The following is a 16,452-nucleotide window of genomic DNA, read 5'->3' as shown; positions in this document are numbered from 1 at the left end:
TTTTTCAAGGATATTTTATTTTTAGTGCTAACAATTTTCTAGCTATAATTTATTATAAATTATCCGGACGCAATAGTAACTGAGAATTTAGTCAATTTAGCTCATTTTCTAATTCAAAAATATAATCTAAAATATTTTTTATTTTAGCTCTAAGTGTTGTAATTAAACACATATAATTTTTCTTAATATTTTTTTTTGTAATTTTTTAATTTTATAGGGGTTTATTTATAATTATCGAAACTTAAGGTTGATAGGGTTTGGTGATGTGGAGTGAGGTGTGTTCTACCTAGGATTTGGGGGATTTGGTCCTCGTGAAATTCGGTGGGTGAGGATTTATTGAACTAATGTCTTCACACGACAACATTCTAGAAGGGAGCACATGTTATGCACGTTCTATTTTTTATTTTATTTTATTTTATTTTATTTTTTTTAGGATGAATTACATTGACACCTTCTGAGATTTATGTTTATTACAGTTCATTCCCTCACCTTTTAGAAATTACATTCTTTTTCCTGAGATTTAAAGTTTCATTACAGATTGCTCCCTCCAGCAATTTAATTTTTTTAAATACCAATTTTGCCCTCACTGGGTAAATTACATTGACACCCCTCATATTTTAAAAATTACAATCCCCTCCCCAATGTTTGAATACCAATTGCCCCTTTGATTAGTATTAGTTGGAAAAAAAAAATTTGAAAAAAAATTTGTTAGTCAAATTTTTAAATTTCTGTTTAAAAACCAACATAAGATAAAAATTACACTGAAATTCCTTGAGGTTTATATTTATTACATTCGAAAAATAAAAATTATATAAAAATGATAATTATTTTTTATTTTTTATTTCTTAACCAAATTATTTTTAAATTTTTAAATTTTTTTTTTAAAATCAAACCATACATAGCATAAGAATCTTTTGATAAGTCATTTCTTATGTTGGTAACTTATTTAATTATTTGTTAATTTTACGACATTTTTACCATCTGAGGCCTGTTTGATAACTATTTCATTTTCAGTTTTAATTTATATTTACAAAAATTTTAAAAACTATCATAAAAACTTATTTGATAATTTTTTTGGTTTATAAATGGTTGTCTCAGTTTCTAAATTTGAGAAAAAAAACGTAAATTCAAAAAATGAGTTTACGTTGGTTTTTAAACAAAAATTAAAAAATTTGACTAACAAATTTTTTTTTTCAATTAATTTTTTTTTTCAATTAATTTTTGTCCAATGAATTTTTTTTTTTTCCAACTAATACTAACTGATGGGGCAATTAGTAATGCTACTTTAAACCTTGAGGAGGGGATTGTAATTTCTAAAATGTGAAAGGTGTCAATGTAATTTGCCCAGTGAGGGCAAAATTGGTATTTAAAAAAATTAAATTGTTGGAGGGAGCAATCTGTAATGAAACTTTAAACCTTAGGGAGGAGGATGTAATTTCCAAAAGGTGAGGAGGGAAACTGTAATAAATATAAACCTTCAAGGGGTGTCAATGTAATTTACCTTATTTTTATTACAAGAACAAGGGGGTAGCTAGGCTACGTCAGCGGGAGCTTCTATCTACACACACCAAATACCCTCTTTGCACACACTTAATGATATTTAATTTTATTGCAATTGTATCCCTAAGTGAAATTACTATTTTAGACACCATTGTTAATTCAAAACATCTCAATGCACACCTCCCTCTAGAGTTCACATTTGTTGCATCGTGTTTGTAGCTTCATTGAGCTAGAAGTGAAAGCAGAGTCATTCATAGCTTCTTCCAAGTTCATTGAGCTAGAAGTGAAACCAAAGGGCTTTGACATTTCCGTATTGCACATGCACTACAGCTTTTCAATGCACTCATTCATCAACCTTCGTCATTCGTAGGGAAAACATGATTGTTATGGAGGATTTGCCTTCTGAAAATCAGCAAATAAGTGTTCATGTGAAACAAAGCGAAGGAAATGTGAGTTTATTTTTTTTTTCCCAGCGTCGTTCGGATAACCAGGGCCGAATTGTGTTATTTGGTTCGGAAATCTACTACCGAAATAATTATTTATTTTCGGAAGTTGTTGTTCGAACAAAGTAATAAATTTCGGAAGTTGTTGTCTGAACAAGGTATTTAAATTCGGAAGTTGTTGTCCGAACAAAGTTAACTTTTACAACATTCCGAAATTTGAAAATAAATTCGAACAACTACTTCAGAATGAAGTAAATTTTTTTTTCCCCATTTTATATTCCAAATTTGCAAACTGCATACCAAATTTACAATTTCAAATTGCAAATTAATCTTTATAATGCCATTAAAAATTTGTAATGTTATACAAAACATGCAGGAATATGTGTCAACTCAAAGAAGTCAGGTTTGCGCGGATTTTGTGTTAGATTACACCACTCAATTCACAACTGAACAGGTTCACTCTACGAAATTATAACGATTATGTTTTGAATTACTCACCAAATGTAAATGTTTGATAATATTTATTTAACTTTGTAGGTATTCAAAAGTAAGGATGAATTGCTCAACTGGGTACGTGAAGTTGGAAAGAGAAATGGTTTGGTCATTGTAATCAAAACATCAGACTATGGTGGAGGGAAAAAAAGACCCAGGATGTATCTTGCTTGTGAGAGGAGTGACCAATATAGAGCAACAAAGAAGTTAAAACATGCTGGCAACAATACATCAAGAATAACCGGTACGAAGAAGTGTGGTTGTCCTTTTGATATGAGGGCTCACAGGTTTACCACACATGATAAATGGACATTGACCGTAGTATGCGGATTGCATAATCATCCACCTGCAGAGCACCTCGAGGGACATTCATATGCGAGGAGGCTATCAAAGGATGAGAAAATATTATTAATAGATATGTCAAAGAGCATGGTTCGGCCAAAAGAAATCCTAGTAACCTTGAAACAGCGAGATGCCCTCAATGTAAGCACACTTAAAACCATTTACAATGTACGCCATCGAAACAGGGTGGTACAGAGAGCTGGAAGATCACAGATGCAACACTTATTGGGTGAATTGACCAAGTATAATTACATTGAGCGCCATCGGTCTGAAGAGTCCACGATGGCTGTAACAGACTTGTTTTGGGCACATCCTACCAGTTTGGACTTATTTCGGTCTTTCCCACGTATATTAATTATGGATTGCACATATAAAACCAACAGATATCGGCTTCCTCTTCTTGAAATTATGGGAGTGACATCAACTGAAATGACATTCTCTGTAGCTTTCACATACTTACAGTATGAGAGGGTCGATAACTATGCGTGGGTGTTAGCTACACTGCGTGATGTCATGGATGGGTTTGTTGTGCCAACAGTTATTGTTACTGACAGAGAGCTAGCCTTGATGAATGCCATACTGAAGATATTCCCAAGTGCCAGACATTTATTATGTCGTTGGCATATCAGTAAGAATGTGTTGACCAAATGTAAGAAAATATTTGAGACACAACAGAAATGAGAGAAGTTCAACCATGAGTGGAACTCTGTAGTGTATTCATCTTCTGAAATTCAATACGATGAGCGTCTTAAATCATTACTTAAGGAATTCAGTAGTTATCCTGATGCAGTCAAATACGTCATGGATACTTGGTTAGTTCCTTACAAGGACAAATTTGTGACGGCATGGACAAACACGTGTATGCATTGTGGCAATGTTACAACGAACCGATAAAATTACTTTTCTTCAATATGTTATTAATAAGTGCCATGCACTTGATTTTAACTTGACTTACATTGAATTGAACAGGGCTGAGAGTGCACATGCAAAACTTAAAAGACAATTGGGTTCATGTCAAGTCTCATTTCAGGCATCATTTGAGAAAATACACAGTCTGCTTGAGTTGCAACACACTGATATCAAGGATTCATTTGAGAAAAGTCTATCTGTTGTGCAACATCAATTTAAACCTTCTCAATTCAGGGAGTTACGGGGTAATGTGTCTATCTCTGCATTGAAGTATTTGCTTGTAGAGAGTAAGAGAGCCAATTCTATTGGTATTAATGTTGAAGCTTGTGGATGCGTCCTTCACCACACTCATGGTTTACCTTGCCCCCATGAGATTGCTGACTACATCAGATAAGATCGTCCTATACCACTTGCGACCATACACTCACAGTGGAGGCAACTTCATATCTCCATATGCAAGAAAGAAGAGGAAACGGAGGTGACTTGTCATGCAGAAGTAGAGTTGTTTGTAAACAAGTTTAATGAAAGTGACAGAACTATGCGGTTGGAGCTTTTGAAGTAGTTGAAAGAGATTATATATCCGGGAAGCACTTTTCTTGTTGAGCCGGAGGTGAAGCCCAAAACACGTCCTCGGGATCATAAGAAGATCAATGTTTCTACCCGTCGTGACCCGTGTGCATTTGAGTTAGTGCAATCTGGACATGATTCCTTCTCACCTAGGGACACTCAAATCACTACATTAGCTTCTACTCTGCAAACCAAGAAGAAGTGACTTGTTAAGGGAAAGGAGAAGGTGAATCCGAAAGGGAAGGCATACATTACTAGAACAGTGAAACCTGGTGCATATGTTGATGCTCTCCCTGCTGGGTTGAAACCATACATTAAGTTTGTGAAGGATGTAGCTACAGATGAGAATTGTGGTTTTAGGGCTATAGCTGCTTCAATTGGTCATACAGAAAATGATTGGGCTCAGGTTAGGCGTGATCTATTGGGTGAGCTGCACACGCACAAAGAGGAATACATTACACTTTATGGGTCCTATGAAAGGTTTGAAGAATTGACAAGCATATTGTCATACTTTGAAGACAGTCCTGGATACTCAATTGGATGACTATGCCAGACATGGGGCATCTTGTTGCATTGTGCTACAATCTTGTGTTATACTACTTGTCTTTACAGCAATGTCTCACCTTTTTACCTCTTAGAACAGTGCCAGTACCTCAACTTGATAAACGTGAGATTGCCATTGGGTTTGTCAACGGAAATCATTTCGTCCAGGTATAACAGAAACTTATCAATTGGGTTTGTGCATGTACAAGAAGTTATGAGGTATGACCACTAAGTCAATTGATATTTGGTGCAGGTTTTGTTGCAGCCAGGCCATCCAGTTCCTCCTATTGCCACTAATTGGAGAAAATACCGTCACCCTTGCACTGTCGACTGGGATGATGCATATGTGCGTCGCATTCAACATTTCAAGGACATTATTCATGATAATGTAGCTACTCGAGAGACTTTTGATGTTGTTGATGTCGCATGACACATATATGCATTTGACAATGTTAGAAATATGGAAGAAATTAATGGATGTGTTTTTGATGTTGATGTGTTATGTTTTGCAATGTGGATTGAATGTTGTCGACCATTGTTACCATTCCATCAGAATAAGAAAATATCATTTACAAAATCAACGACCATTGTTACCATTCCATTCTAATAATAAAATGTCATTACAATGTCATTACAATGCCATGGTTGCCATTCCATTGTAATAAGAAAATATTAACCATTGTTACCATTACAACAATGTCATCTTACAAAAAATACCAAAAAAAATTCATCAACTAACAAAATAACATGTAACAAAATAACATGTCACGAATCAGCTGTATGCCTACGCCTAGGCCTACGACTGTATGTCAATGTCGAAGATGGAAAGCGACCTCCATCAGAACTAGGTCCAGCTTCGTCAATGTGCTGACCTTCAAGGACACCCGTCATACTCTCGATAGCCTGGTAAAGTCGATAAGGATGTCGAATCCCCTCCTAACAACCAGCGTCAATAATAGGATGTGAAATCTGCAGTGCATGTGCAATACGCTGCATTTGAAAAGAATATCACATTATATCAGAAAAAAAAAGTAAGTTACATATGTATGCATAAGAGAGGATAATAGATTACATCCGCCTGTTCGCTGAAATCCTGATGGTCATGGACACGCGGTTCATCAGTGTGCTCGACATATAGGTGCGTGATATTCTTATACCAATCCATGTAACTCGGTACACATTGCCAAGGCTGACGAACTGGTGTGCTCCTCCGTTGCTCAGATAACACGTGGTTATCCCAAGCCTCCCAGATCCTATCCAAGTATCTGTACATGACTGTATATCGTACAGATATGTTGCCTCGCGCACCACGACTGGGAGCTAGCGGTGCATTTGGGATGGTTTGAACCCTGCCAAACTGCCTCAAAACTTTATCTGGATGATAGAGTTCGACAACGTCTAAGCACTTTAAGCATCCATGGTAGAACGTAACCGGGTTACATGGATGCCGGTCTCTGCAGCTGTAGTATGGATCCCAAATAACCTGTAAACGTAAAGTGTTTTTGAATTAAAGTACATAAAGGGTAAGATAAATGGAAGTGTTAAAATTATTGTAGGATGAGTAAACTTGCATCAGTAGCTACCAAACTGTTAAGCTCGGTTCGAAAAGATTTCAAATGCTCAATGGAGGAACTCGCCTCTCTCCTAGATGCCCAATGGTACACGTGTGGCATGTCTTCATTGTAGCCCATGTTCTGATAAGGTCGGAATGCTCGGAAGTGCTCATAAATCCACGCCTCCAAAAGAGTCATATAACCATCCATCTGCTTAACCCCAAACCGGCTAGCATACCCCAACTGTCTGTATAAAAATGCTAATGCAGCAGCACCCTAGGCGTAAGTATGTATGGATTCCAAATCCATCAATAAGCCAAGGTAAACAACGGGAACCCTGCCGCCACTCTTGTCACTGAAGAGTGTACATCCCAACAGAAACAACAAATAAGCTCTAGCAGCGCACTGTCTAGCCTCCTCGGGGTCTGAATCTGTGACACCAGCAAACTGACTTTGCAACCATTCAAGCCTGACTGAATTGCCACCAGCAGAAGAAACCTCTTCATGTGCTGCACGTTCAGTAATCCCCAAGCCATAAATGAGTAATGTAACTCCATGATGATCTGTCACATTTGGTATGCTGACTGATTTGCCAACAATGGGAAGGCTAAGAATAGTGCCAACATCATCCAGGGTCAAGGTCATCTCACCAACTGTCATGTGAAATGTGTTCGTCGCAGGTTGCCATCTCTCAACAAAACTGGAGATTAGAAGCTTGTTGACGAACCGATAAGTGCAACGAGCTAACTGTGACAGTCCAGACTACTCAATAATGGCTTTGAATCTGGTGTTGTTCTTTACTAACCACCATGGCCATGCAAGGATCTTGGAAGAGTGATTATGACACTTTAGGGGCCCTCGTTCCTACAACACAAATGATATGTCATTACAAACTCCCATATAACACACAAAAAAAAAAAAAAAAAAACTCATATACAAATGAATTTCACTTTTACTGAAGAATGTTTACCTCCCCGTGCCAAATAGCTACAGCCACATGACTATTGAAACTCCGCAATATTGATAGATCAGTCGGTCCACCTGGAAAAGCATGAGTAATGTACTCTTCCTGGACAGGAGGAGAATCAGGTAAGGAGGTATCCTTCACAGCAATATCAGGCATATCATAACCTTTAACTCGTCTTTGGCTTCGGCTCCGACTTTGACTGGCACTGGGAATATCATATTCTACCGAAACTGGATCACGACCTCGACCTCGACCACGACCACGACCTTGACCTCGTCCTCGCCTACGCCCTCGTCCCTGTTCATGGTCTACATCCAATTCACGACGTCGTCTATTTGAAGCAGTAGATGGGACACGTTGTTGATATTCAGAATCCATATTATCTGCAAAAAATAATAAGTGTGTATAATGAGTGTGTGTGTAAATAAAGAGAGTGTGTGTAAAATTAATGAGAGTGTGTGTAAAATTATAATAAGTGTGTGTAAATTATAATAAGTGTTTTAAATTATAATAAATGTTTTAATTAAGTGTTATAATTAAGTGTTTTAATTAAGAAGGGGAGAAAAAAAAAAAACCTGTTCGGAAGTTCACAACCGAAAATACATATTCTGTTCGGAAGTTGAAATCCGAAACAAAAACATAATTTCAGAGGTTGAGTATTGTCCAAATTTAATTTTTTCGAAAGTTGACTATCGAAACAATGTAACATTTTCGAAAATCTACTAATGAAATTATTGATTATTTTCGGATTCCTACGTCCGAACACATTGTTATATTTCGGTTAACCAGTTCCGAACGACGGTTCCAAATCAAAAACTCTACATCCCAAGTGAAAAACTCTACATTACAGATGAAAATGAGGATTGAATAGGAATGATGATTCAAAAGTAAACTCACCTAATGAGGATTGAAAATCTGATGGAATGCTTCAATGGGATGTAGCTTCGTGGATGAAATGCTTCAATGTACTTGCACACCTGGGTTGCACACGGTAATGAGATGGAATGCTTCAATGTATTTGCACACGATTGAAGATGTGCTTCAGTTTGAATAGGTGCTTCAGCTTGTATGTGATGGAATGCTTCAAGGTTGAAGATGTGCTTCAGATTCAATAGGTGTGTGTATTTGGGGTCGGGTGTGTGTATGCGCGCGCCCACGTGTGTGTGTGTGTATGAGGGTACATTTGGAACTCACCGTGTGTGTACTGAGGAAACTAATTAAGAATTAATTTTTTCATGTGTGTAGTGAGAAGGATGTGCAAAGAGGGGATTAGGTGTGTGTATATAAAAGCCCCCTACGTCAGCCCCCAATCCCGGGCTAAGACCACGCTTTAGACGAAGTGCAAAGGCGTTGTCTGAAGGGCTACAGAGTGTTAAACCCGAGTCAAAACAGTTTTTGGACCAACACTTTACCGCTGAACCAACTCCCATTGGCAAGCACGTCTATTTTGTGCATTGAGATCTTTGTTTTTAAAAAATTAGGAAAATTACAAAAATAAATAAATAATACTTATTCAAAATAAATTTATAATTTTGTCAATTTAAATTTAGATTTTTTTTAATTTATTTTTAATTTAAACTATCTTGTCTATTTCCATTAAATAAAATTGATGAAAAAATAAAATTTTAAACTGACAGAAGTGAAATTGATCCAAAATATAAGTGACTTTATTTAAGAAATAAAAGTTGAATTGATTTTGAGTGATAATTTAGGGGTAAAATGAAATTATACCTCAATATTTTAATTCATATAACATTTAAATATTTTTTTCATCAATAATTTATTAAGCCGTATAAATGAAAAACAATATTATCATCTATTTTTAAATAACATATATATATTTATCTTTATTCATCCACCATCTACATTAATTTCCATGTAAATATGTTAAAAGTGTACCACTAACTATGTTTCCCTAAAACTCAACCGAGGTAAGTGTAATTACTCAAAAAAGTAATATAAAGAAAAAAAGAGAAAAAAAAAATGGAAAAAAGAAGTAAACTTTTGATAGATCGCATTTAGCATTTGGTATTTTTAAACTGTTATTCCTATATTGCATAACAGAGCTTTTGATCATTCGTTCAAAAAACAAAAACAAAAAAAACAAAAAACTGAGCTTTTGATCATATACCCAGGTTATGTGCTCTTCCCATATGCTAAAATCTAATTAAAATGCCTTTGTTAAGGTTGTGTTACAACTCCTAAGGGCCACCATGCCCTTCAAATCCAAACCACATTTCCTGAATTGTGAATTAGTTGCATATGACAATTTACAAACAAAGAGACCATGACATGTCTCAAAGCGACAATGTTGGGCTTGAGACAGATAGCCCAGCCAGTTCCTTCATAAAAGCGACAACATCACCTGATGAGTGAAGAAGATAGCGAGCATTGGTACGAGTCCGGCCCACAGAGCAAGAGAAGTAATTCTCTCCCTTGAGGTCGAGCACGTTCCACGACATCTTTTCTGGAGATGGTCGACGTCCACTCCCACATACATGGTTGTTGGTTTTCTTGTCTGAGTTTGGCAGGGGTCGTTGAGTTTTATTCTGAGATGATGATTTAGAGCCACTTTTGCTAGCTGGAAGCTTCAAAGGTGGCCTTCTCTCCCCAGATAGCTTTAGTGTATCAGTTATCTTGGTTCTTGGAATGCCTATCGTGTCGGAGGGAAGCTCTGGCTCAAAAAATGTGTAGACATCCTCATCCTGAAGCAAAGATAAAAATTGTAAGGACAAACGATTTAACATTATAATCAACTATCTTAGAACACAACCAATCCTTCAGATGCAGTTTATTGAGTTGCTTCTTGCTACTCTTAGCAATGCCCGGTTTTTTAGTAGGATAGAGATCTTTTGCTGTACAAGGATTGTGCACCCCCTTGGTGTTTTTTTGAATATAATTATAATTATCATAAAAAAATAAAAAATATAAATTGAGGAAGAAAATGAGGTCCACCTCCACTTTTCATTTTTCTTAGAAAGTAAAAACTAACTCTATATTTCAAACTCCAATTCTGTTACTGTAAAGCTTTACCCTAAGAAGCATGGGCACTTCTAAAAAAGTGGCGTATCGGTGTCGTGTCCGTGTTGGACACTTTCCCGACACTTGTTCGACGTTCATCCAAAAGTGTCCTATTTTTTTTAAATAGAATTTAGACTCTAACACTATTTGAAGACTTGGAAAACACACATGTTCATTACTTAAACACACGTATCCATTACACACGAAACTAATTATAAGTTTGAACGAAATAACTTAGAATATAATGATAAAAGAAAAACAATGTCAATTTTTAGAAATTAGTGTTATGTTATATTTTTTTTTATTATCTTAGATTTATTCATATAAATGACACATAATAAATATATTAAAATTATATATTATGTGCATATCCCCCACGTGTTATGTCATGTATTTTTTAAAAATTGTCATGTTGGCGTGTCCGTGTTATATTTGTGTCGTATCACGTGTTCGTAATTCTTAGTCTTTACCTAAGTCCAACAATATAGAATTGGATAAACAAACAAGTTTCCCATCTGGTTCATTTATGCTTTGTTTGGATCATGGGTTTGGATAGCAATTTAGAAAATGAAAGTGAAATGAAGAAAAAAATTTAGCTTATATTTCATTCACATTTCAATCACATGTTCCTTTTCCCTTTCCAAATTCTTTCCAAATCTATAATCCAAACACAACATTAGAGACATGAGAAACAAAATGCAAATGGAGAGACCTGAACCAAAGATTCTCCTAAATTGAACTCCGAAATCATGTTAGATCACTACTGGTCCCAAAAACTTAAGCTGTTAGGAATAGTGCCCATCAATGCATATCACAAGCTCTTCAACATCTTCAACCTAGGAACACCATGGAGCTCCCCCCCCCCCCCCCCCCCCCCCCCCCAAAAAAAAAAAAAAAAAAAACACTTTGGAACACTATTTGTTTCCTTTTTTCAATGTTGATTGGAGTTCTTAATCAGGAGTTCTTAATCAGCACATATCTGAGTGAGGATGTTGGGCTTGCCAGACAGCATGAGAAATAGAGAAGATGGGGTTACTTCTGGATTATGCAATAGCATCATAGAAACAAAGGGAGGCGATGCAGAGCATAAAAGGGAGATATCTGAAATTCCGTATGGGGCATTATTATGAACATTGTATAATTAATTTGTTTTAATTTCAACTAGTATGCTGCTGGATTATATTTATGCCTCAGTAAGTTTTGGGAGTCAAGGGTAGTTTGGTAGTTTCAAACTTCACTAGACATGGTAGAATGGATCTTATTAGATGCCAAGTTATATTCTTTGCCATCATTTGTAATCTTCACTAGGTCAAGGATGTTCTAGTTGATCTTTATTTTTATTGTTTTTGTAGCTTCCTGTTCTCGAGTTAGTGGAATAGAGAAAAGTAACCATCCAAAACATTTAGTCTATGTTTCGATTGGTAGATTTCAGCTATGAAAATTTGAAATCCCAGGCCCATATCTATAGTCCTTGTTTAGAGTAAATTTTAAGTTAATCATTTCTTTTCTTATCAACTCCCGTATTCTTCTTGGTCGTCTTCTATATTTCTTTCACCACTCCCTATGAAACAGACATAGACAAGGGATGCAGACACGTCAACAAAAAAAATTCTAAAAAAGTAGGACACAGACAAGGCACAGACACAAAATTAAATGTTGATATAATATTATCTAAGAATAAATTATATTATATAGTTATATATGTGCATAATATATACAAAATTAAATAATTACTTTATACAAAGTAAATCTTGTATCTAATTCTCTTACATGAATTTTTGGACTATTGAATTGGACCACAGTAGTTAAAAATTAGACAAACTATAGAAAATATATATAATTGTAACATTTCCCTCATCCTCCTAAGCCATATATTACACATTTTTTTAAACGAATTATACATTACGTTATTCTTAAGAATTATACATTGTTTTTAAGAATATAAAATATTTATGTCAATTTCTCAAACTTTGAAAATCATACATTAGCAAATGTCAGCATTGGTCTCATGTTTATATTTTTAATGATAAGACATGGATAAGAAGTGACGGACATGTAAAATGAGTGTCGGACACATGTCTGAAATTAATAATTTTAATTTTAATGAGGGACACAAAAAAGAGTATCGAACACGTGTTTGAGGAGTGTCGGTGTCTGACACGGACATGTCGCCTCTTAGAAGTGTCCGTACTTCTTAGACCACTCCCTATTTGGATCAAATCACTCCTTATAGGTGCATTCATTGATCCATGATTCACATGTCTATACTCTATACCATCACAAACGGTGTAGAAATTTAATGTATAAAGAGAAATAGAGAATTGTATTATTGATTGATTTATATTGATATCTATTACAATGATTCATGATTCCTATATATAGAAGAGGGTGAGTGTGTAGTAGGTAAGGAGTAGGTGAAGTGGAGGTGGTAGTGGTAGTGGTGTAGTGGGTTAGGTTTAGTGGAGTAGGTGAGGTGGTAGTGGTGTAGTGGGTTAGGTTTAGTGGAGTAGGTTTAAGTGGGTGAAGTAGGTGATAGGTTTTAACAGCCTCCCGCAAACTCAAGGGGGATAGGAACTAGCCAACTTGAGTTTGGAGAGAGTAACAAAACAAGAAAAGACATAAAAATAAAAGAGGATAGGAGACACTGTATGGTCGTGTCAGACCATTGGTGAAGACACTGGATGGTGGTGTCATAACGTTGTAGAAGACACTGTATGGGGGTGTCAGAACGTTGTAGAGGACACTGTATGGTGGTGTCATAACGGTGTAGAGGACACTGGATGACGGTGTCAGACCGGTGTAGAAGACAGTTTATGGGGTCATGTCGGACCGTTGTAGCAGATAATGCTGTGACAGTTGTTATGACAGTTTACGGAGTCTTGCTGGACCCTTGTAGAAACTAACCGGAATCAATGTCGGGACAGTTTACAGAGTCTTGTCGGACCCATGAAGGAGCTAACCGGAATCAATGTCGGGACAGTTTACAGAGTCTTGTCGGACCCTTGAAGGAGCTAACCGGAATCAATGTCGGGACAGTTTATAGAGTCTTGTCGGACCCATGAAGGAGCTAACCGGAATCCATGTCGGGACAATTTACAGAGTCTTGTCGGACCCTTGTAGAAACTAACCGGAATCCATGTCGGGACAGTTTACAGAGTCTTGTCGGACCCTTAAAAAGTCGCACCCTCAAAAGGTGTGCCCAATCTTTCAAAAGGCGTGCCATCAAAAGGCGTGCTCAATTCATCAAAAGACGTGCCTGACAGAAAGCGTCGAGCCATCAAAAGGGGCGCCTGACACGCGGCGATGCACGTGATTGACAGAGCGCGTGTCGGCCTCGTCGTCTCTGTCTTTATAAACCAAAGCGAAGTCTGAGGCTTGAAAGCATAACAAACCAGTTGAAACCTCTTCGTTCTCTGTAACATTCTGTAACCAACCCTTCTCTGAAACACTCAGCAACCCAAAAACATGGCTTCTTCTTCCCGTTCAGCTACCCAGAACATAGCCTCTTCTTCCCGTGGTCTGCTCACTCTCTTTCCCGACCTCAACGAGTCAACAAGAGAGATAACTGGTGCGGTGGCCTGTGAACCTCAACCAAACACCTCTGGTTTTGCTTCGTTGAACTTTCCGATGCGGTCGGTGGAGCAAAAAATGGCAGTGCAAACGGATATTGAAGCTAATCAGTATACATTGAAGTCCTGTGTTGAAACTATGACTGCGGTCACAAACTTGTCACACCGGCTGCAGAGTAGGACAAATGAGGTGCAGCAGTTAAACGCCCAACTGGCTCTGCTCCAACGCATGTATAAGGATGCGCGAGCAGAGATAAGTGTGCTAAAGGCGGAAAATAAGGAGCTGAAGCGGAAGGCAACCGTTATGTTCCGATTTGGAGGTCCGCCATATGCTGTAGTGGAGGAGCAGGGTGGAGTGATCGTGCCCAGTGGAGTGGGAAACACGGAGGCAACACCGTCAAGGGCCGCCCAGGACGGAGGCAAGAAGAAAAGACCGGCGGAATAGGCGAAAAAGTGAGGTCGGTGGGTGGCCGTCTGTAGAAAAGAAAACAAATCTTGTGGTGTTGTGGTTTGTGTTGTTGTGGTGGTTTTTTTTTTTTTTTTTTTTTGTTAAAATTGTGATCGGGGTTGATCCCTGAGATGAATAAAAGATGGTTTGGTGTGCAAAGCTATATGGTATGAATGGAATTTGAAAAAGATTAAAAAATAATGTGAAAGAAAAATAAAGAAAGAAATAATAAAAATATATTTGAAATCAAAATGAAAGATGGGGGAAATAAGGAAAGTGGTTTGGAGAAAATAAATAAAAATAATGGATTTTGAAATTAAACGGAGGAGAGAGAGGGGACAAGCCCATGTGAGAGAAAGAGGGGAAAAATGATAGCCGATGCACCCAAAAATAATCTAGCTGCTATCCACAGGCGCTTAGGGGAAGGAAATGGTAGCAAGAGACGGCCAACACCATATATGGCTATAGCAAAGAAATGGAGTATCAAGCTCAATGGGCTAGGATTTAGACCAGAGAGTAAAGCCACTGGTCCTGTTGAACACACACCTCCAAGGCTCAAATAATCAAAACATGCTTCACGCATTTCCTTCCTTGCTTGATCAGGAGATGCACAAAACACCTTATACAGGGCTCCAGTCATTCCTCCACCAGTTAAAGGATGACGCATGTTGAAAGCATCACCTATTAATAGTGCTCCAGGAGTAGGGTAAGGAGCAGCTGGCATACTTCTATTGGGCATTGTTCTAATACTTCCCTTATCAATTGCAGCTATAAATGAATCATGCAGCTCAGGTGGAACCTGGGGAGCCACCAGAGGGAAGCAAAGCCGAAGGCTGCTGCAAAGCCGAAGGCTGTAAAAGCGAAAAAGGAAAAGAAGGCTCCGGCTAAGACAAAAGCTGCTACGCCAAAAGCTAAAGCCGCTGTGAAGCCCAAGCCAGCGGCAAAGGCCAAGCCAGCTGCGAAGCCAAAAGTTGCTGTGAAACCGAAGGCTGCCGTGAAGCTGAAAGCTGCAGTGAAGCTCAAGGCTGTGGCGAAGCCCAAACCAAAGCCGAAGGCGAAGGATCCTAGCAAGAGGCAAATGAGCATGGAGGAGAAGCATAGATTGAGTGTTGGGTTGCAGAGTTTGCCCCAGGAAAAGATGTCACAGTTAGTGCAGATTATGAAGAAGAGGAATTCATATTGGCCTCAAGAGAGAGGATTTAGGCAGTGATGGGAAGGTATGTGTAGAAAATAAGCAGAATAGGTTGAGGTCCGGCGGGCGGCCAAGGCGAGGTTGCCGCCCGCCGGTGAAACGAAAAATACTAAGTGCTTAACTTTGCTCTGATACCATGTAGAAATTTAATGTATAAAGAGAAATAGAGAATTGTATTATTGATTGATTTATATTGATATCTATTACAATGATTCATGATTCCTATATATAGAAGAGGGTGAGTGTGTAGTAGGTAAGGAGTAGGTGAAGTGGAGGTGGTAGTGGTGTAGTGGGTTAGGTTTAGTGGAGTAGGTGAGGTGGTAGTGGTGTAGTGGGTTAGGTTTAGTGGAGTAGGTTTAAGTGGGTGAAGTAGGTGATAGGTTTTAACAAACGGCTTATCTTTAATTTGCACCACTTCTAACTTCTTCCTAATGGATTTAGTTTTTAATTTTATCTTCTGAGGACTACACTAATTATCCCACTAAACATTCACCTATAAAGAGATCTGCCTCGTAATCACCAGCAATGTTTAGAAGAGATGAAGTGGCAAATATCCATCGACGTTTTGAAGTCAAAGAAACAAAAACAGGAATAACTAGGCAAATGATAAGTGTCTCGTATAACTTTTATCATCACTTCATTAATCATGCCCTTTCTATTAAAATTTTGTTTCTGGAATAGCATGACTAAAAAACTCATGACAGTAAAATCCTAGAGTTGAACAAGAGAAATGCGTAAGGTTTAGAGAGAAGAAAAGTTATACCTTCCCTAGAAAATGCCCGATGCATAGGACATAATCAATTGGTGTAGAAATGGATTTACTGTGAACTATCTCTCCCAATATACGATCGATTGCAGCTCCCTGCAAAAAGCAGAATCCGTGATATAAGTAAACAAATACCTCAA

At 37.6% G+C, this 16,452-nt stretch overlaps 3 protein-coding genes across 9 annotated transcripts in view; 2 read left to right on the top strand and 1 right to left on the bottom strand.

Moving 5' to 3' along the window:
• Nucleotides 1-2,594: 2,594 nt before the first annotated feature.
• LOC114305895 (protein FAR-RED IMPAIRED RESPONSE 1-like) lies at nt 2,595-4,797 on the top strand. The gene is made up of 4 exons (XM_082881269.1): nt 2,595-3,405; nt 3,490-3,589; nt 3,747-4,020; nt 4,468-4,797. Exons 1-4 carry the CDS (start codon nt 2,595-2,597, stop codon nt 4,795-4,797), a joined length of 1,515 nt encoding a protein of 504 aa, XP_082737395.1.
• A 4,521-nt stretch (nt 4,798-9,318) lies between these two features.
• The window catches only part of LOC114305917 (alpha,alpha-trehalose-phosphate synthase [UDP-forming] 1), a 69,363-nt gene continuing 62,229 nt past the window's right edge, over nt 9,319-16,452 (bottom strand). For all 7 annotated transcript variants that reach the window (XM_028251052.2, XM_028251058.2, XM_028251056.2 and 4 more), the window contains exons 17-18: nt 16,310-16,408; nt 9,319-10,021 (exon numbers count right to left, since the gene is read on the bottom strand). In XM_028251052.2, coding sequence (XP_028106853.1) covers nt 9,614-10,021; nt 16,310-16,408 — 507 coding nt within the window. In that variant the 3' untranslated portion in view covers nt 9,319-9,613. The remainder of the gene's footprint in view (nt 10,022-16,309; nt 16,409-16,452) is intronic.
• LOC114305918 (uncharacterized) lies at nt 14,438-16,366 on the top strand. Its single transcript, XM_082879612.1, has 2 exons — nt 14,438-15,858; nt 15,901-16,366. Exon 1 carries the CDS (start codon nt 15,136-15,138, stop codon nt 15,562-15,564), a length of 429 nt encoding a protein of 142 aa, XP_082735738.1. The 5' UTR covers nt 14,438-15,135; the 3' UTR covers nt 15,565-15,858; nt 15,901-16,366.

Source organism: Camellia sinensis, chromosome 7 (assembly GCF_055761805.1).
Source record: "Camellia sinensis isolate YWXY chromosome 7, ASM5576180v1, whole genome shotgun sequence".
Classification (NCBI taxonomy): domain Eukaryota; kingdom Viridiplantae; phylum Streptophyta; class Magnoliopsida; order Ericales; family Theaceae; genus Camellia; species Camellia sinensis.
This window is presented reverse-complemented; position numbering and strand designations above follow the sequence as displayed.

Coding starts and splice junctions, on each gene's coding strand:
- LOC114305895 (XM_082881269.1), top strand. CDS start 2,595: ATGTATCTTGCTTGTGAGAGGAGTGACCAATATAGAGCAACAAAGAAG. Junction 3,406..3,489: donor ATTATGTCGTTGGCATATCA/GTAAGAATGTGT, acceptor GGAACTCTGTAG/TGTATTCATCTTCTGAAATT. Junction 3,590..3,746: donor AAATACGTCATGGATACTTG/GTTAGTTCCTTA, acceptor TGAATTGAACAG/GGCTGAGAGTGCACATGCAA.
- LOC114305918 (XM_082879612.1), top strand. CDS start 15,136: ATGCAGCTCAGGTGGAACCTGGGGAGCCACCAGAGGGAAGCAAAGCCG.